Source organism: Panthera onca, chromosome C1, assembly GCF_046562875.1.
Source record: "Panthera onca isolate mPanOnc1 chromosome C1, mPanOnc1 haplotype 2, whole genome shotgun sequence".
Lineage (NCBI taxonomy): Eukaryota > Metazoa > Chordata > Mammalia > Carnivora > Felidae > Panthera > Panthera onca.
This window is the reverse complement of record NC_138346.1, coordinates 172,858,384-172,877,968: the sequence shown is the minus strand read 5'-3', so window position 1 is coordinate 172,877,968 and position 19,585 is coordinate 172,858,384. Positions and strand designations below refer to the sequence as shown.

Sequence of the window (19,585 nt, the reverse complement as noted above, 5' to 3'; positions counted from 1 at the left end):
CAGTGTTTTTAGGTGATGCACATGAAGCACACACACAACAGTTCACAAATATTTTAAAAATTGCCTTATTTGAGCTAAAATATTTAAGTTGTGCTTCATATAGTGTTTCTGTAGAAATGTGAATATCTGTGAAATGAAAATCCCGTGTTTCTAGTACTCAGCATTTGTTTTAACATCCCATGAAGCCTCTAAGTGTGTCTTTCACTGTGTTTTGTTTTCTGTTTTGTTTTGTTTTTAATAAGAAATACTCTTCGGTAGTTGTATGTCTGTGTTAAAAAAGGAGAAAATAGTGTAAAATTATTTGAAGTGCATTTTATTTTGTCATCCTTACTGTCAGTGGGATATTTGCAAGCATTTCATGATGTATATGGTTCTTTTGGATTATTTTAATCGAAATAGAAAATAACACAGCCATTATCTACCTTAGCTGTTGCTTATTTAGTATGAGAGAGTATGGACTCCCATGTCAGAACCCTGTGCTTCCCCACAAAGAGCGGGCTGTCCTTCCTCAAACATGCCTATTCTTGTATGTCACCATATTTTTTGTCTGTGCTCTTGCCTTCCCTTCTCTGTTTGATAAAATCTGGCCTAATGTAGCAAGGCCTTAAAGGAAATCATATGTGAAATGTTCCCAGAACTTTCCCTCATAAGTCAGTCATCCGAGTTAAGATTGGTAACTGTGTATTATTTTCTTTGTTCCTCCGCAGCCTCTCAATACATAAATCATTAAAGATATTAGATCCAAATAATGCACTACGTATTCATTTTCTACCCATGTCTTTTGAGCATTTACTATATTCTGTGTGTTATACTAATTCCTAGTGATTCTAAGCTTAGTAAAATTCTATTACGTGGGCTAGTGAGAAAAAGTAATTACTTTTCTTACTAAAAAACCCAATATCCACAACTACAGTAACTTGTCATGTATCAATGTGTAGATAGACAGTAGTGAACTATGGTGGTTCTCACACTTTGGCACGCATTAGAAGACTTGTTAAAACACAAGTTACTGGATGCAGCTGCAGAACTTCTGATTTAGTAGGTCTGGGTAGAATCTGCAAGATAGAATTTCCGTTTTTTTTCCAGTGGTGCAAATATTAATCTGAGGACCTCATTTGAGAATCATTGACCTAAGCTTTTCTCTTGTGTTATGTCTGCTCATAGTGGGTGGAGTGAAGGCCCAAACAGAAAAAATTACTTTGGAACCTTTTTTTATTGTTATAATTAAGCTTAATGTTAGAATACTAATTTAAGCTACTGTTTTTGATGATTTCAGGTTTAGTGGGTTAAAATAGAGAAACTGAGTTTTATGCCTTTGTTTCCTCCTCCTTGCTGGTGTTACAATGTACAGATGAATTAGCTTCTGAACCCTTAGCTTTTCTACGAAAGGAGAAAAACATCAATTAGCTTTATAGTAGTGTTTTGAGGAAATGACTTTATATTTGTCAAGTGAAAAGCACTTGACAAACTAAGTAGTCTTGTTCCTTATCTGCTTATGTTTGTGCAGAGTCTAGCGTTCCAGAAGCTGGGGATGGAATCTAGGCTCGTGAGCGGCAGTGGTGCCTGCAAAGACCCTGGTGCGTGCGCTCCCGCACGGTCTTTCCTGGCACAGCAACGGCACATCACCAACACCAGAAGAAATCTCTCTGTTAAAGTTCCTGCTACAACACCTGATTAAACTACAGAAGAAAACATAAACAGAAGTGCCCTTAAAATATTTTGTATCCTTCAATTAACTGCCAGATTGAAAAAGAAATTTATGACGCTGGATATCAGCTATTTTAAAATTAACATGCACAAAATTAATTTTGTCAGCTGACTTGGAAAGCAAAATATAGAGTCAGCTATTTCTCTAAGGGAGTATATTTGAGTAATTGGAAGATATAATTAGGCACACATCTCAAACTTTTGTCTTCTGAGAGTGTTATAATTTCAAATTGACTTTGTATATTTTAATGTTTTCACTTGTACCAGTAACTTGGTTAATTTGCAATGTATAATCAGTAATAAGTAATTTACAAATATATCTATATTTGCTTTATTGCGTGGGTCCATATAAAAATAGTCTTGAGTAGGTACATGGAGAACTATACAAGAGTTACGCTTTTTGACTCGATGCATAGAAGGTTTTACCTCTATCCTCAAATCTGTCATCAGATGGGTCTCTTTTATCATGTGATGGATGTTATAACATTTGGAAGATTGACTATTGAAATGACTTTTTGCCATAGTAAAAGTGACTAACTGGAGATTTTGCAGATTCAGGAAACTTCCTAGTTCTCATATGTACCTACTATAAACAAGGGCTTCTGTACAGCATGGTTGAAATGTTAAGGATATGGAAATAAGCTGACTTTTATAAGTGATTTTTCTGATGGGAAGTAAGGCAAAAAATATAATTTGTGTGAAACGTCCACACATGTTTTAATATAATGATCATAATTATTGCTTTTAAGCATAAAATTATCAGGGCATTTACTAAAAAACATGCCATAATGGTTTTTCCTCTTCACTGCAAAGAGATGGTGTGGTGATGGAATAATCCGGAATCAGTTTGATTTTGTTTACGAATTAAAGAATCTGTCTGGGACTGAGTTTATGGTATTCAGTTCACTTCTATCCAAAGCTTTTACCTTCAGAGGTGTTATTTTCTAATTTTTTTGGCCTTTTTTAGGAGCCACACTTTAGATCTTGAGTTAAATCTGTGCTGTCCAGCATTCTAGCCACAAGCCACATGTGGCGATTTAAATAAGATTAATTAAAATTAAAAATTCAGTTCCTTGGTCACATCAGCCACATTTCAAATGCTCAACCGCCACATGTGGCTGATGGCTCCGGTATTGGAGAGTGCAGGTATAAAAAATTCCCATCGTTGCGAAAAGTTCTTTCGGACAGTGCTGTGATCAACCTTTCTTTAGTAACTTGGAAATACTCTTTGATATTAGACCACAAACATAAAAAGAAGAAAACTGTTCGGATTCTTCCAGATATGAAAAGGAATTGAATTGTGGCACAATTAGCATTTTGCATTCCGTATAGTTGAATACCTTAGGTTGTGACGTTTGTAGTTCATCCTTCCAGTGCCGTTCGCCAACTGCGTACCTGTCAGCATATGTCTGGACTAGGGGTCAGCAAACGTTCTGTAAGAGACAGATGGTAAACAGTTGAGTAAACACTGTGGGCTTTTTGAGCCATATGATGTCTCCCAAGTACTGGACTCTGCTGTAAGTGTGAAAACAGCAACCATAAACAAATATGTAAACAAAATGGGTGTTGTTGCATTTCAATAAAATTTTATTGACAAAAAACTGGCAGGAGGATGGATGTGGCCTGCAGGCTGTAGACCCCTGGTCCAGATTTTATTTTCCGCCTTTCGTTGCATATGTGAGTATTGTTCCATTTACAGTATTATTCATTTAGATACTTGCTTTTTAGATTATCTACCAGTACACTTTTCCTAATCACTGAAAATACAAGAATTTCATACTGCATTTAGGTCTCTTAAGATTAGGGAGCATCTGTCAGGATATATTGTTTCATCAGGGTTACTTCTGTTGACTACCTCTTAGATTTTGATGGTTTTTATTGGTGCAATTATATTGTTGGTTTGCTTTTTTGTATATTCCTATAGTCTGCCTGCCTGCAACTTTTAGTGAAATGAAATAGCCCTGTGAAAATATTTTAGCATGCTGATTAAAATTTTCCAAATATTATGGCGTTTTGGTATATTTTGGTCAGTGTAGGACATCTGCTCCTTTGGTGTTTACTATTTGCTCATAATTGAGATTTTACAAGTTCTTCAAGCTCCCTTTTATTGGAATTTGTTGTAAAACATCAATTTCAATAATTTAGTATTTTCACAGTCAACTGCTCATAAATTTTCAATTATTATATTTGGAATTTCTAAATAATTTGTGCAATTTCTGAATAAGGACAGAAAGCTAGATTCTTTTTTAATAGAGAAAAAGCAAATTTTGTGATTTATCACTTTTCTAGTTGATAAGTAGAATTTAAAATGCTTGATACAGGAGTATTTATACAAGACTAATGTAAAGTTCTGTATTATTGTGATTAACCTTATGGAAATTCAGGAACTGATCAGAAGTGAGATTATTTTCCACATCTGGTTAATGTAGTGAGATTGACACCCTGTGGGTGGTACAGCATTATAAATATTCATCACGAACTATGATTTATGTCTGTGTTTTGAGTGCATATGCCAGGGAAGAGAAAGCCAGCCTCTATCTGTCTGTATGGTAAGGTCTTGAATGCCCCACTGATAAAAGTACAACCCCAGACCAGTTTGGAAGCGATCTTTAATGTTGAGCATTTGCTCTAAGGTTAATATTCCTTTCTCTTTTTAAGTTAAAAGTGTGTATACATATGACAATGATCACTTAATGTATTGAGAAATATTTGAAGTTTATTCTGTTTTTTTTTTTTTTCAGTGAATCAGGCTGTTGAACTCTTATGATTTAGTATAGATTAAGAATTAATGTCTTATCTAGAAACACTAAACTGAGTATCCCTCATTAAGATGTCATCATCTGATAACTGGATTGCTAATCTGAATGTTAGATAATGCTTCTACATCTACACCTGTTTCTGTATAGTGGCACATTGGGCTCTATGGGGTGGCTTTTAGGCCACAGTACTATGTTAGGTTCTCTATAGGCATATTTAATGAGAAACATTCCTATGTAAAAATGTGTATGTATGGCTGTATGCATACATTCCTGTTGTGAACCTGTACATTACAAAGAAGTAGCTTGGGAATTTGTAAAGCACAGCCATTAAAGAAAATAGTGTGCAGTTATTAAACTTGATGTAGCTTAAATGTTACGTTTAGTTTACAAAGGTTCTTTCTATTTTCTATGGCAAAAGACTTTGACACTTGAAAAATAGAAGCAATACTTGATTTATTTTTGTAAGTATTTAGGATATTATTTTAAATAAATGATTGTCCAATAACAATATAATAGTTGTGAAACGTTTTAAATAAACTTTCTGATTTCTGTGTCTGACAGTGATGGTGGATTTTTAGTGGCTACAAGTGCACATTTATTTGCTGCTTTAAATAAAGGACTTAAAATATTTAGTTTGTTAAAGAAAAAATAATTGCATTAATTCTTCTAATTTAGTTTTTCATTTGAATTTTTTGGTGAATGAGAAGGTGTGTAGGAGTGATTTTTTTGGTGTTCCCTTTTTATGTCTCCAGTTTCACATAGGGATCTAGACATTTTCCATTATCATGAAATCCAGAATATTTCTGGGTTTTCTTTGGCAGAGATTGCTGCTTATCCCTCAATATCCATTATCCCCTTCTTCCTTTGGTAACAGAATGCCATATTTTAGCTTGTGATTTCACTATCCAGTGACCGGGGGGTGGGGAGGATAATTACTTTCCAGACCCCATTGTAACTACATGGGGCCATTTAAGGTCTGGCCAAAGAGATGTGACCCTCAGGGACGATGGAATAACAAAGACTAAGGAGCTTGGATCCCTGATACCACCATTTAGCCATATCAGCTGCCACTTCCCACCTGAATTTCTCTTAAGCAATGTTTCTTAAAGCCACTTTGTTTTGTTTTGTTTTGTTTTGTTTTGTTGTTTCCAGCATCCTTATTTCCCATTCTATACATGTGTGTCACAATGAATTGTGAAATTTTTAGGAAAGTACAACATGTCTTGGAAAGGCTTAATTCTGTTGCTGCTAATAGATGCCCAGTAAATATTTGTTTTATCACATGAATGAAGTTCATGTGCCAGACATGCAAAAATGAGAATAAAGTCCCATCTCACTTTAGATAGATCCCCACGTTGCCAAAAGAACATGATTCCATAAAGTGGACTTTCTGAATTTTACAATAAATGCTGGCCCAACATCATCCCATAATTTTGTGATTAGTTCCCTACCAGAGATTCTTGACCTATACTGACCAATGTGGTGGTTCTAGCCACAATATGTATTTAAACAAGTTTTCATTAAGTTGTATTTCCTCATTAGCCTAGTGGCTACAGTATTGGTCAGTGCAAGTAAAGAAATTTCTATCATCACAAAAAATTGAATTGGACAGCTTCTTCTAGATGCCTAGGTTGAATGGACACATTCTACATCTCTGAAGTTTCCAGTGGTACGTGACCACAGAAATGTCGTGAAGTGAAACCTTCAGACACCTTCCTGCACACAGTGACATGCTCAGGGATAGAGCTGAAGTTGGATTGTTAAGCCGGCCGTGATTGTGATGGTGAAACACTTGGTTCCCTTGCCCAGCTGGGCCACAGCAACTTGCTCCCAGTAAGTAGTAAAACTTGCAGTTCAGACCTGCTGCTTGCTTTACCTCAAATATTTCCCTCTTTCATAAATCCTTCCAAGTTTTCTCGAATAAGATGACAGATCTGTCTTTCTGAAGTTTTCCAATTCTTTGTCTTAGTGACCGTAATGTGATCAACCTTTTTTTTTTTTTTTTTTAATGCCCCACTACACTAAGTTTCTTGAGGTCATTGGCCATATCTGGTTCATCTCTGTTTCCCCTCCAGCACTTAGCACAGTATCTTCTGCACAGTCGATACATATGTACTAGCTGAACTAGACTTGCTGACGATGGACAGAGTGTTTTCTTTTGAAATCCAGTCTCAAGACGCTCTGAAGAGATAAGGGAAATGCATTAAAGGAGTATCTGAGTGGGCAAGAAATTAAGAAATGCTCCACCCGTGGATTCAATAAACTGTTGCACATGGATCTGTATCTCTGAGAGAAATGCAGAAAAACACTTGAGAGAGACTTGTGCATACCAGGTGACTAAGGAAATACCCACGCTGAAACAGGTAAGAAGAGCTGAGGCACACTTTCACCATAAACCCCACCCCCAGCAAAGCACCACACAATTGGGTGGAGCCCTGCCCCCACCCCCAACAAGCAGCTTCTCCCTAAGGAGTGAAAGGCTTGGACCATGCATCTAGCATCCCGACTTTTATGGTTGCTACCTAAAGAACTAGCTTCTAGCTAAGGCATCATCTCTGCGAGCTGATGAGGCCTGGGATGTGCTAGTGTCCTGGGACCTCAAACAACAAGGACATGGTTTTAAGTGGGCACACAAACACTTCCTAGGGCCCTTCCCTTGGCTCAGTGCTGAGTGGCAGGCAATAAAGCTCAGTTCCCTGCTTCACCCTTGGACAGGTCTGACTGCACATCTAGCACTGTAACTTTTCCAGCTGCTGCCTGAGGGCTGGCCTAGTCATCAGCTTGCATGTAGAAGCTGATGGGGTAGGCAATCCCCAGTCCTCTGAAAGCATGATCAAACTGGTGGGTACTTCCTGTATTGACCCTCCTACCCCACCGCCCCTGGCTGACTCCAGTGAAAAAAACCTAGCCATCAGCTTCTCCCTGGAAGGAGTTGAACTCTACATCTAGTGCCCTCACTTTTCCAGCTGCTGCCTGAGGGTCTAACTTCTAACTTTCTTCTCTCTAGGAGTTGACAAGGCCCAGCCTTCAGTAGTCCCTTCGGGTGCACAGAGAAAGCGACAGCTTTCAATGATCCTGTAGGCTCTTCTTAGGACTCCTCATCTCAGCTCGCTCCAGCAATAAAACCCAGCACCTCTCTGGAAGGTAGACTATACTACCACCCTGACTTTTCCAGTTGCCAACCGACAACCTGGCTTCTAACTTGCCTGTTTCTGGGAGCTGATTGCACAGGTAATGACTAATGTCTGGGATTTTTGAAAAGGTGTATGGGTACTTACTTCCTGCAGCTCCTATACTCAGCAATGCTGCAGCAGTAAAACCAAGTCCCCAGCTGCTCCCTAGAAACAGATGGACTTTAGACCTAACCTCCCTCCCCTCAGCCTTTCCAGCCACTACCCAAGGGACTGGCTTCTGAAGAGCTATGTGACTCAACATTTATGAGGACCCTGGGGCAACAGGAGACAAAGTAGCTATTTGAAAGAGTGTGTGGCCTAAATGAGGGAGGAGGAATTTGCCACAGTTCCTCTGCCCAGCTCAGTGATAAACTCTGGCTCCTAGCTTCTCCCTGAGGAGGGAAGGAATTGGACTACACATGTAGTGTTCCAACTTTTCCAGCTGCTGTGTGAGGAATTGGCTTTTACCTCACCTGTCTGGAGGCACTAACAGGACTTGGCATTCTCTGCTCTCCTGGGGGCCACCAAAAACAAGGATGACAGCTTGGACAAGCACAGAGGTTTGAGAGGCATCCACAATCTCTGGCCAGGCTGATTTGTGAGGCTCATCTCCTATGTGAGGCCAGTCTGTGAAGACTTGGAGAGGTGGGTGTTTTATCTAATGTTCAGAAAGCAACATAGAGTGTCAAGGAAAATGAAGAAAGAGGAAAATCTGTTCTGGATAACAGAACAAGGTAAATCTCCAGAAACTGACCCTAATGTAATGGAGATTTGTGATTTACCTAACAGAAAATGAAAAATAATGATCATAACAATGTTCACCAAACTCAGGACGACAACGCATGAGCAGAGTTAGAATATAAACAAAGAGAAAATATTAAAAAGTACCAAGCAGAAATCATAGAGTCAAAGAATACAATAACTGAACTGAAAACTTAAAAAATGAGCTTTACTAACAGAGTATATTAAACAGATGAAAAGATCAATGAAACTAAAAGGTCATTGGAAATCATTCAGTAAAATGGGCACAAAGAAAAAAGAATGAAAATGTGAAGATAGCTTAAGGGACTTAAGTAATACTCCTTATGGGAGTCCTGGAAGGAAGAAAGAGAAATGGGTGGAAAGCTTTACTCAAAGAAATAATACCGGAAAGCTTTCCAAACCTGGGAGAAAAAAATAGAAAACCAGATCCATAAAGCCCAAAACATACCAAATAAGATGAAGGAGACTCACACCAAGACAAACTGTCAAAAGTTAAAGACAGAATTTTGAAACAGCAAAAGAAAAATGGCATATTACACACAAGGGAACCCCTTAAGACTATGGGCAGAGTTTTCAGCAAAATCTTGCAGTCTGAATATACATAGTGGGACCATATATTCAGAAACCTGAAAGGAAAAAGAACAAAAACAAAAACTACCTATCAGGAGTACTAATCCTGACATACATGTCCTTCAAAAATAAAAAGGAGGTAAAGACTCTTAGATAAACAAAAGCTGAAGGAATTCATTACTGCTAGACCTGCCTGACAAGAATTACTAAAGGGAGAGGGGGTGGCCTGGGTGGCTCAGTGGGTTAAGTGTCAGACTCTTGATTTCAGGTCAGGTCATGACCTAGTGAGGGTCAGGCTCAGGGTGGAGCATGCAGTTTGCTTTAGATTCTCTCTCCCCCTCACCCCCTGCCCCTCCTCCATCATGTGCTTGGGCTCACTCTCAAAAAAAAAAAAAAAATACTAAAGGGGGTTCTTCAAGTTGAATGAAAGAATGCTAAATAGCAACAACACAAGAACATAAGGAGGTATGAAACTCACTGGCCAAGGTAAATATAGACAAAAACAGAATACTGTGTTACTATTATAGTGGTGAGTAAATGACGAGAGTATTCACAGCAACTATAAATGATGTTGATGCATACACAATGTAAATAGTTGTTGACTGTGACATCATTAGTATATAATGGGGGGAGGAGGAGAGGTAAAAGTGTAGAGATTTGTTTATACATGAAGTTACCCACTTGAAATAGATTGTTATAACCATAGTTTATGTAAGCCCCACATTAACTACATAGAAAATACTTACAGAAATTACACAAAAGAAAATGAGCAAAGAATAAAAGCCTATCCATAGGAAAAAAAAAAAAAAAAAAAAACCATAAAGGAGGATAGCAGGAGAGAAGATGAAAAGAGCTATAAAACAAATCAGTTAACAAAATGGTAATAAATTCTTCTGTATCAATATTTTAGATAAAAATTGATTAAACTTTTCAATCAAAAGATACAGATGCTGAATGGATTAAAAAAAAAAAAAGCAAGACTGTGTGCTATCCATAATAAATAATAGGGCAGGCTAAAAAGTAAGGGGATATTAGAAATGGAAGACAGTCCTCTGATGTGGCAATAAGAAGAAATCAGGAGTATTTTTCAACCTTTGAAAAAGAAGGAAACACTGCCATTTGCAACAAGGGTGAACCTGGAGGACATGGTAAGTGAAGTAGGACAGACAGACAAAGAGAAATACTGCATGATCTCACTTAAATGTGAAATCTAAGAAGCCGAACTCATAAATGCACAGGGTAAAATTGTGGTTGCCAGGGGCTGGGGGGTGTGGGAAATGGGGAGATGTTCATTAAAGTGTACAAAAAGGTTCAGTTATGTGGGGTGAAAAGTTCTGGAGATCTAATGTTCATCGTGGTGATGATAGTTAACACTACTGCATTTTGTACTTGACATTTTCTAGGAGGATAGATCTTCACCACCACCACCTCCCCCCACCCCCCCACCCCCCCCCCCCCGCCACACACACACAAGGTTAACTATAAAGAGGATGGATAAATTATGTAGCTTGATTGTGGTGATTTTTTTCACAGTGCATACTTACATACAAAGACAAGTTGCACACCAAAAATATGTGCAAAAATATCTCACATTAAAGTCTTTTAAACTGAAATAAATATTAGAATTTATTAATAATTTAAAGCTGTTAAAAATAACTCATCTTAAGTTTTTTTTGTTTCATAAATCCACTGTCTGGACATCCTCAGGGAGTTTCTGTTGTTTGCTCTGGATCCTGTGTGTCGGCCATAGTTTCCTGTTTCTTTACGTGGTTTATAACTTGTTTGTTAAAAATTTGACATTTTAAATGGTATAATGAGGAGACTCTGGAGATCAGGAACCACCCAGGTCTGTTATTATTGCTGTTGTTATTTTTGTTGCTTGTTGTCTGGTGACTTTCTGGGGCTGATTCTGTAAAATTTCCGTTCCTCCTTAAGGGCAGCCGGTGGGCATTCTCCTCTGTTAGCACTGAGTTCAGCTACCCTGTGGACAGAAGTTTCCTTAAATGCCTTGAAGCCTCTCAGGGCTCTGCATAGGAGTCAGGTTACATCTGACACTCTAGCAGGTACTTCACAACTCTGTCTTAGCCTTCATTTCCTGCTTTCCTCCTGTGAGCCTCAGGCTTGGCCAGAGTGAGAGATCTGGGCCTTGCCAGGTCCTTCCTGGCCACACACACGGTCCTTCCATGTACCTGGCCATTTAGATTCCCAGAAATATGCCAGAACTGTTGGAAGCCCCATGGACATCTCCTTCCCGGGTTTTCCCTTTTCATCCTCTCCTTAGCACCATTGGGTATTGCCACCTGGGGTGACCACAGTGTGGTACAATTGTTACCGATTTTTGTTTTAAACGAATGCCTTATGGTGTGGTTCACACAGACTGAACTTTGAGTCAGGTCAAAAAAAGATACGCCCTGAAAATGGGGTTTTTCAAGGAACTGCCAGACAGGTCAGGTAGCAACCGCTGTTTGGGCACGGTGCCTTCGGGCTGCTCCAGCTGCCCACCCTCCCCACCCCACCCCTACCCCGCTCCCTCCAGTGGTTGCTTGGCACTTGGCTGTCTCACCTCCATAGTTGGGAGGCTGCTGCTTTTCAAGGAGACTGCAGAGCTGGGGAGAAGAGAGCAGGAATAGGGCAGGTTCACATGCCACAGCGCTTGCCGTTCTGATTGAGACCCAGCTCTTTTATTTTTATTTTTTCTGCCTTAAACAAATGCTCAGATTGTTGCAAGACTTTGGTTACTTTTCAGGGCTCTAGAAATGCTGACTCTGACAACTTTTGCTACTTTGCTTGTTGCTTTTATAGAGGAGTGGCTTTTGGAGGTCCTTGATTTGCCATTTCGGAAGTTCTTCTCCCCACAAATCAGGATTCTGGAAGTAGCAGGGACCTTAGTATGCAGTCTCTGACTGTGAACTTGAGGCACATAGAACTAAGAGGCTTCTTGCACAGCAGCAGGAAATGCTTGCCACCCTGCACCTTTAAAGCTTCTGTTCTGCCGTAGTCACTTGGTGGCTCACCCCCAGCCCATAGGTCCAACAAACATTTACCGAGCATCTCCTATATGTACCAAAACTCAGGCACAGGCACCCCCGAAAAGCTCAGGGTAACTGGGAGAGATTACACGGATATAGGACTTTAAAGCTTTGGAATAAAACTCTCAGAGAATGAAGGAGGAAGCAACCAACCAGCTGAGAGTCAAGAAAAATGTCATTGAAGAGCTGACATGTAGGGCTAGGTATGCCACGTGTGATGAGAGACTTCTTATAGAAAAAAATAGCTTATATAAAGACGTGAAAATGACAGAGGACCTAACCTGTCTAGGGAATTGATAGGAGCTCACTAGTTTGGCAGAAATACGGAGAGACATGGTTGATGAGGTGAGCAGCTTTCCGATCACAAAAATTATCCTACGCCCGCCCGGCCAAGGAGCAGGCCCCTACCCGTGGCCATCCACAGTCCAACTCCAGAGGATGCCACTCACTACGAGGGGAGGACAGCCAGTGGTAGCACCTGGGGTTTCACCATGCAGCAGCCCTGCGAAAGAGCCTATGCTGACCCTGGAGTCAGTAGGGGGAACATATTGTTCTGTGACTCCAGTGAGGAAAAGATCAAATTGTCTAGAAAAAAAAGGCGTAGAAATAACAAAAATGTTTTGTCTGAAATAACTATAATAGCATTGCAACCACAATTTATTATATGCCAAATACACTGTTACTTTGTTTAATATAATATATACGATATACACTATATGTAATATATAAATTTGTGTTTAAGTATTTAATATGTATTAAAGTAACATTTTATATATTATGTATATATAGAGACACACATATATTTGGTGTTCACAGTAACTACAAACATAAATCTATATGGTCCTCACAATTAAAATGCTGATGTGTCTGTCAGTTTAGGATAACTTATGCTGCATAACTAATAATCCCAAAGTCTTAGTGGCTCACAACAAAATAGGTTTGTCATATCTCGTGTCCATCTTGAATCAGCTAGGACTCTGCTTTCTGTCTTTGTCACCTGGATGTAGGCTGCAGACCCTTATCTGGGACATTGCTGGTCTCATGGCAGAGAAAAAAGAAACATGTTGAACTTGTGGAACTTGTGCTCTCATTTTACTGAGCGAATGTCATGGCCATTCTTGGATGTATCAGGGTGATTATATAAAAAAGTCCCGTGGAAAGAGCACCACAAAGAAAGGCAACCCAGAGAGGGATAGTGGGTCTTTTGACCAGTCTCATAATTTACCACAGCAGGTGTTATTTAATTCTATTTTGCAGATTAGGATGTGAATTCAGGAAGATAAAGTAGCCTGTTTAATTCACAAGCAAAAGTGAATAAATGGTAAAACTCAGAACTGAATTCAGGCCTGGCCCCCAGTCACCTGACTCTCCATGCTATACTCCCCCACCCCACCCACATCTTTTAATGTTGTTATATATATGACAAGAGCCCTGTGATATCTTTGGACCTTTCATGTACTGGGGCTAAGAGAAGCCTCTCTTCTGACCCTGACTGTTGCAACAGGCATCATCAGAGATTCTGTGCCAGCCCCTGAAAGTGACCCGTTGCATTTGACCCTTTATTCTTGCTTAATTTCATTTCTTATCTGCTTCAAAAGCACAGGGAAAAGTTCTTAGCTTTTCAGAGCAGAACACATAGCTCACGGTGAATGCACAGAAACACAGTGTGAACCAGACAGTACAAAATACCCATCCAGGGACATCAGCCTGTTCTTGAGAACTAAGCCTGGGGAAGAGGGATAGGTGGCCCCATTCCAGAAAGCCACCTGGGAAATGGAAGGAAACAGTGAGGTCAGAACAAACCTGTACTCCTTCACTGTGTTCCTAAAGGATTATAACAGAAGTTGGCATCAGGACTGAGAAACAGGTCATTAGAATGAGGTGACAAGGACAGAGGCGCAGCGGCAGAGATCTGATTTGGAGCGATTGGTCCAATCTAACATTAGCCCACAATTATTCTACCTTATTTTATCCATTAATTCACTATTGAGCCCTATCATGTTCAGGGCACTGTTCTTAAACCAGACGGATACTGTTCCTGCCCTGTAGGAATGTATTCGTTAACTATTGTCGTATAACAATACAGCTGAAAACATAGTGGCTTCAAACAACCGTTTAACTCACAAATCTAAGGTGAGCGGTTTAGGCTGAGTTCAGTTGGGCAACTCTTGTCTCAGCTGGGATCACTCATGCATCTACGTTCGTTCGGCTGCTGGATGTGCTCAGGTCCAGCTCACGTCGGAGGGTCTGAGCACAGCTCGGGTGGTTGCGTAGCTGGCAGCCAGGGCAACATAACAGTAATGCCTGAGCTATGTGTTTCTCGTCATCCATCAGGGTAACAGGAGCTTGATTCAGTGGTGGTAACAAAGTTCCAAATAGCAGGCAGAAGCACACAGAGTCTCTACCTTAGGGAGAAAAAGATCTTCTATGTGGTTTAGTCCAGTTTCCCAGGTGGCTTTGTGTGTGTTTGCATTGGGGTTGGTATCAAAACTCCACGGACCATGAGTGTTACTCGGCCTTCCATTTTATGGCCATTGTCTCCCTTCAGCAAATACGTACAGAAGGGTTGAGCAGGATCCTGGCATTTCTGGTTCCCTACTATACCAGGGCTCAGTTGAGTTTAGGCTGGTAATACTTACCATTCAAAAACTGACCCATCTACTTGCAAGAAAACTCACACCCACCACATAGTTAAGTCCAATGTGAACAGCTTGAGAATAAATGCCTGATAGAGGAATTGAGGCAAAGAGTGACCCTCAAAGAAGATAATTCCACATTGTTTCCCAAACCTGTTCCCCAGGTTTAGTTGACAGTGGTCGCCCTCTGCTTGCTCCTGAGTTCAAGGCCAAGGTAGTGTTTCTTTAGGTAAACCTTACAAACTGCTGCTTCTTAGAAACCCGCCTATACATAGGGGGTGACAGTTGCCCTGCTGACTTGCCAGAGGGCCATTCTGAGGCCGGAGCAAGATAATGCTTACACAGTGCTACCACGAGTGAGCGCATTTGTGGCTAGCCTCTGGCTGCCTCAGGGTCCACATTCTAACTCTTACCAACCATTTGGCACCACTTTGACCTGAGCTACCTCCACAGGCCAGAAGCAAATCCGTGTCTAAGGAAGCTGGCAAGAAAGAGGCAGATTTCAGCTAGAACTTTTATGATAAGCTTTATGGTTTCCGAATCAAAGTCCATTCTCCCTCTGGTTTTTGTAATAGTTCTTCCTTGAGAGCAGGAACCAGTATCTGCTTTTCATCTCCTGGATGAAAAGGGTAAATCATTCACAACGTAAAAGATCTGCTCAAGGCTCCATCAGAGGAGACAGCAAAGCTGGGATTTGCATGGAGCTTCCTGAATCCAATTCCTCCGATCGTCCCTCAGGGTCACTCCCTGACAACTTCAAGACCGAGGGACTGCACAGAGGCGGTGGCTGACTGGGGAGACTGTGATGCCCATTCTGAACTTCAGACTCAACTTCTCATTGTCGGGGGCCCTGAAGGTAAATTTTTGCACAAGGGAAGTGAGGAAGATAAACAGCTCAGACTTGGCCAACTGTTCTCCAAGGCACACCCGCTTTCCTGGAAGACAAAAGCATAAGATAGGTCATCTTCCCATCTAGTGTGGGGCTGACATCTACTTCTTGCAAAACCTGAGTAGGAGAAGGGGCTGGAAGGCCCCACGGCTTTACGTATGGAGGCTCCTTTAATCTGATAGCCAGCCAGACTCCAATGCTTTCAAGGGTCAAGCAGCTGACGCACAGGGCGAAGGTACAGGGTGAGGGACCAGAAGAGGAGGGAGGCCTGGGTTGACCTAGAAGGTGAATGTGTAGCCTGAAGACTTTTCAAAATCAATCAGCAAACAACAACACTAGCAGATAACAAAACTGTTGAAAAGTAGAAGCCAGTGAATGTCAGAGCAGGTTTTCTAAAATGTAGGACATCTGTCCCCCATGTCGTGTTTTCCTTCTTAATGACTGGGGACCTCACGGCCATTGATGGCCCTCTGCATTGGAATTATCTCAGGTTTCCTCCTTGAATAGTCCGTCTTCTATACAGTGGTCTTTCCCCCGGTGGGGTTTTTGCTTCTGATGTGGGGCCCTTGCTGGATCTCTTAGCTCACACTTGGCACCAACCTAGCCACATCCCAATCCCTGTTAGTGAGGGAGGACCTGGAAGCAGAAGAAGGGAGAGCCAATTCAACTCCTCCAATTCTAGCCCTGTGATTTGGGACTAATTAACCTCTTCAGTTATCAAGGGAAACTTCTGTGTGTGTGTGTGTGTGTGTGTGTGTGTGTGTGAGAGAGTGTGTGTGTGTGTAAGATGGGAACCTTATTTTATATATTGTGTGGGCTACATACTGAATCCAAATAGAGCAAAGAATTCAATAACTTACACAGCAAAACAAAGTATTTTAACATATCACCTGGATAATAATAATAAATATTCTAGCTGCGAAAGAGCTTAGCATTAACTTCATCTGGTTAATTCTCAAAAATTGGAAGAATATGATTGAAAATACTTCTTAAGTGAAACATTTTGGGTGGCAATATTATTAAGATAGCTTTCTGTATGTTACAGTTATTTATTTACTGTTATACTTTCCCTATCATGCCTTTTATTCTGAAACACTTTCAAAGTACAGAAAAGTTGCAAAAATAATACAAAGAGCTTGTTTCTCCCAAGTTATCTGAGCATACACTGTCTACATTACCTGTGAACTCTTTAGTTACGTGTTTCCTACAAACAGGGCCATTCTCCGACATAACTACAATATAACCACCAACTCAAGGAAACACTGATGCATCACCACCATTTCCTCCTGAGATCCCCAGTCAGGTTTTGCCAGTGGTCCCGATAGTGCCCTTTATTGTAAAAGGACCAGTTGAGTGTTAGCTGTTGCATTTGGCTGACATGCAAGTGATGCTTCAACTTCTATGACTGGCATTTTTTTTTTTTTTTTTTTTTTTTTTTACAAAGCTGTTTATTTTAATTGCAGGATAGATAGCATACAGTGTTATATTAGTTTCAGGAGTACACCATAGTGCTCCAACAGTTCTATTCATTCCTCAGTGCTCCTCACAACAGGTGCACTCCTTAATCCCCATCACTTTTTCACCCATCCCCCACCCACCTCCCCTCTGGTAACCCTCAGTTTGTTCTCTATAGTTAAGAGTCTGTTTCTTGGTTTGTCTTTCTCTCTTCTTTTTTTTTCCTTTGCTGGTTTGCTTTGTTTCTTAAATTCCACCTATGAGTGAAATATGGTATTTGTCTTTCTCTGACTTATTTCGCTTAGCATTACACTCTCTAGCTCCACCCATTCTCCTCCTTGGGATCTTATGGCTACCATGTAAACAAACTCAGGCTAGCTTGACAGAGAATGAGAGGTAACATGGAAAGCCCTGTGGTTGCAGCTGAGGTCCCAGATCAGCCTTTCAGCCAGCTGACCTCCCAAACACATAAACACACCCACCTAAGACCAGAACTCCCTAACTGAAGTGTAGATTTGTAAGCACTAATATTGTTTTAATAACTTATCATTTTGAGCCACTGCATTTGTGGACTGTTTGTTATGCGTACGTATGCTGACACCTGTGGAATGAACTCTGAATCAAAGTGAAAGGGACTTGAAGGGGGAAGAGAGTTATATTCTAGTTGTGCTAAAGACACCAGTAGATGAGAAGTATAAAACCTTAACTCGTAGGCCCTGTTCTGCCTCATTCCTTGGATAAGAAACCACTCTCTTATTCTTAGTTTCCTTATATGAAGAAAGGAAATACTGATCGCTTTCCTAGTTATTAATAACTGGGTGGCTGCAAAGATTAAATGAGATAATGTGCTTGCAAATGAAGTCTGTAATTAAGAGGGTGTGATAAAATTCTCAATAGCAAAGCACCAGTGAGGCAAAAATAATTATAATCCAATCCTTGAAATAGACGGCTGGGACTTGGTACTGAAATATAAAACTTGAAGTTACTGTAGACAGAAGACTGGAAGGTATTCCTATATCTCACAGCAGCTTTCCCATCAGGGAGGGATTTGTCCAATGTGAGCAAAGATGACTTGGAATCAGGTGAAGAAAGACAAAGAAGCTCTAATCAGAAATCAGCCCAGATAACACTCAGGGCGGTGCTGCACCTTGGACTTCAGGTCTTATCACATGGGTTCAAATTCCAGTTCCTCCCCTTCTGAGCCCTAGTGTCATCAACAGCAAAAGGATATTGGATCAGAAAAGCAATCTGTATTTATTTTTAAGTTAATGATAAGCAGACTATCGTGCATTCCACAGTATGGGCTCCCTGTAGCATTTAGTTATATGTATATAACTAAATAATATAACTATATTATTATATATACGTACATATATGTGTATGTTTAGGAGACAGTGCTAAGAAGAACACAGGCTTTAGTTTTTGATAAATCTGGTTAACACTGAGTTCTAGCTCTGCCACATGAATTTGATGACTTTAGATCATCTAAGTTACCCTTCTAAGCCTCAGTCTCTTTATCTTTGAAGTGGTTCTAGTAATGTGAACCCTGCAATGTTACACCAGAGCACATGCTAATGAGAGCAGTTTTTTTTTTTTTTCTTTTCCACTTCATTCATTGTCAAATCCTCAGAGTTGATGCTTGACACGTAATAGATGCCCAAGAAATCTTTATAGAATTCAGGAATCGGGGAATTACTTGAAAAAAATCTAAGCAACATACCCTAACTCAATACCTGGAATATTCTAAGAATTTTTGTTATTCCTTTTTTACAATGTTAAGAATTAAAACACCCTTTTGGAACTGGCTGGCTTAGAAACATGTGAGAGTTTTCACTACATCCTCTTTTGTACTTTACAAGCTTTGTACCATATAAATGTATTAGCCAGATTTTTAAAGGGTAATTAAAATTGTAAAAATCAAAAGCGCCTCTTAGGGTAGAATCCCACCTAGTTAGGACAGTGGCATCCAGAGTCATTCCTGATGGCCATAATGATAAACAAGTAGCCCCTTTCCTTGCCCCACCCCCATCCTATTTTTATAAATTGCCTCTAGCTCTATGTGAGTGGGTGGCTTTTAAAAAGAACTTGAGACATTTAAAACCTCTATAGAGATAGCAAATATCCAACCTTCGTTGTGAGCGAGAGATGGGGACTGAATCTCTGTCCCCAGTGTTCTGGGGAACAGAACAAAGTAAAGCTAAAACCTCCAGATGCAAGCAAGGTCTGAGGAAGTAAGGAATCCACAGGTGTGGAGAACAGCAGGAGGGGAGTCACGCTGAACAGGGCTATCTGGAAACCTTCAAAAAGCCAAGCATGACGGGGAAAAGGGTAGGGAAGGGCCAAAAGAGGGACTGTGGATTCTCACACTCCTTTTGTCACAACTCACCTACTGAGAAAGGCAGAAAGTATTCCCTTTTCTTAAACTGTCCATTCTCCAGAAAATGCTCCGGATTGAACCTGTCGGGGGTGGCCCATTCTGTTGGGTCCCTGTGCAGTGCAGTCAGATTGGTAACGATCACGGTTCCCTAGAAAAGGCAGAAAACACTCAGGCGAGGCTTGACCCATGCAACACGTGTACTCAGAAGTGCAGCAGTCACCTGACTCC

At 40.4% G+C, this 19,585-nt stretch overlaps 2 protein-coding genes and 1 long non-coding RNA gene across 4 annotated transcripts in view; 2 read left to right on the top strand and 1 right to left on the bottom strand.

Moving 5' to 3' along the window:
- HOOK1 (hook microtubule tethering protein 1) overlaps positions 1–5,021 on the top strand; it is a 71,424-nt gene extending 66,403 nt beyond the window's left edge. The window contains exon 23 of the mRNA XM_060624860.2: positions 1,508–5,021. Within this exon, the coding sequence (XP_060480843.1) occupies positions 1,508–1,678 (171 nt within the window). The 3' untranslated portion in view covers positions 1,679–5,021. The remainder of the gene's footprint in view (positions 1–1,507) is intronic.
- A 973-nt stretch (positions 5,022–5,994) lies between these two features.
- LOC132672649 (uncharacterized) lies at positions 5,995–11,463 on the top strand. Of its 2 annotated transcripts, XR_013557588.2 has the most exons (5): positions 5,995–6,299; positions 6,542–6,829; positions 7,474–7,697; positions 8,082–8,284; positions 10,907–11,463. It is a non-coding gene; the product is annotated as an uncharacterized LOC132672649 (long non-coding RNA). The 2 variants fall into 2 exon arrangements; XR_014138104.1 differs by having other exon boundaries at positions 6,542–7,697.
- Positions 11,464–15,146: 3,683 nt separating this feature from the next.
- The window catches only part of CYP2J2 (cytochrome P450 family 2 subfamily J member 2), a 30,128-nt gene continuing 25,689 nt past the window's right edge, over positions 15,147–19,585 (bottom strand). The window contains exons 8-9 of the mRNA XM_060624880.3: positions 19,367–19,505; positions 15,147–15,571 (exon numbers count right to left, since the gene is read on the bottom strand). Of these exons, the coding sequence (XP_060480863.3) occupies positions 15,393–15,571; positions 19,367–19,505 (318 nt within the window). The 3' untranslated portion in view covers positions 15,147–15,392. The remainder of the gene's footprint in view (positions 15,572–19,366; positions 19,506–19,585) is intronic.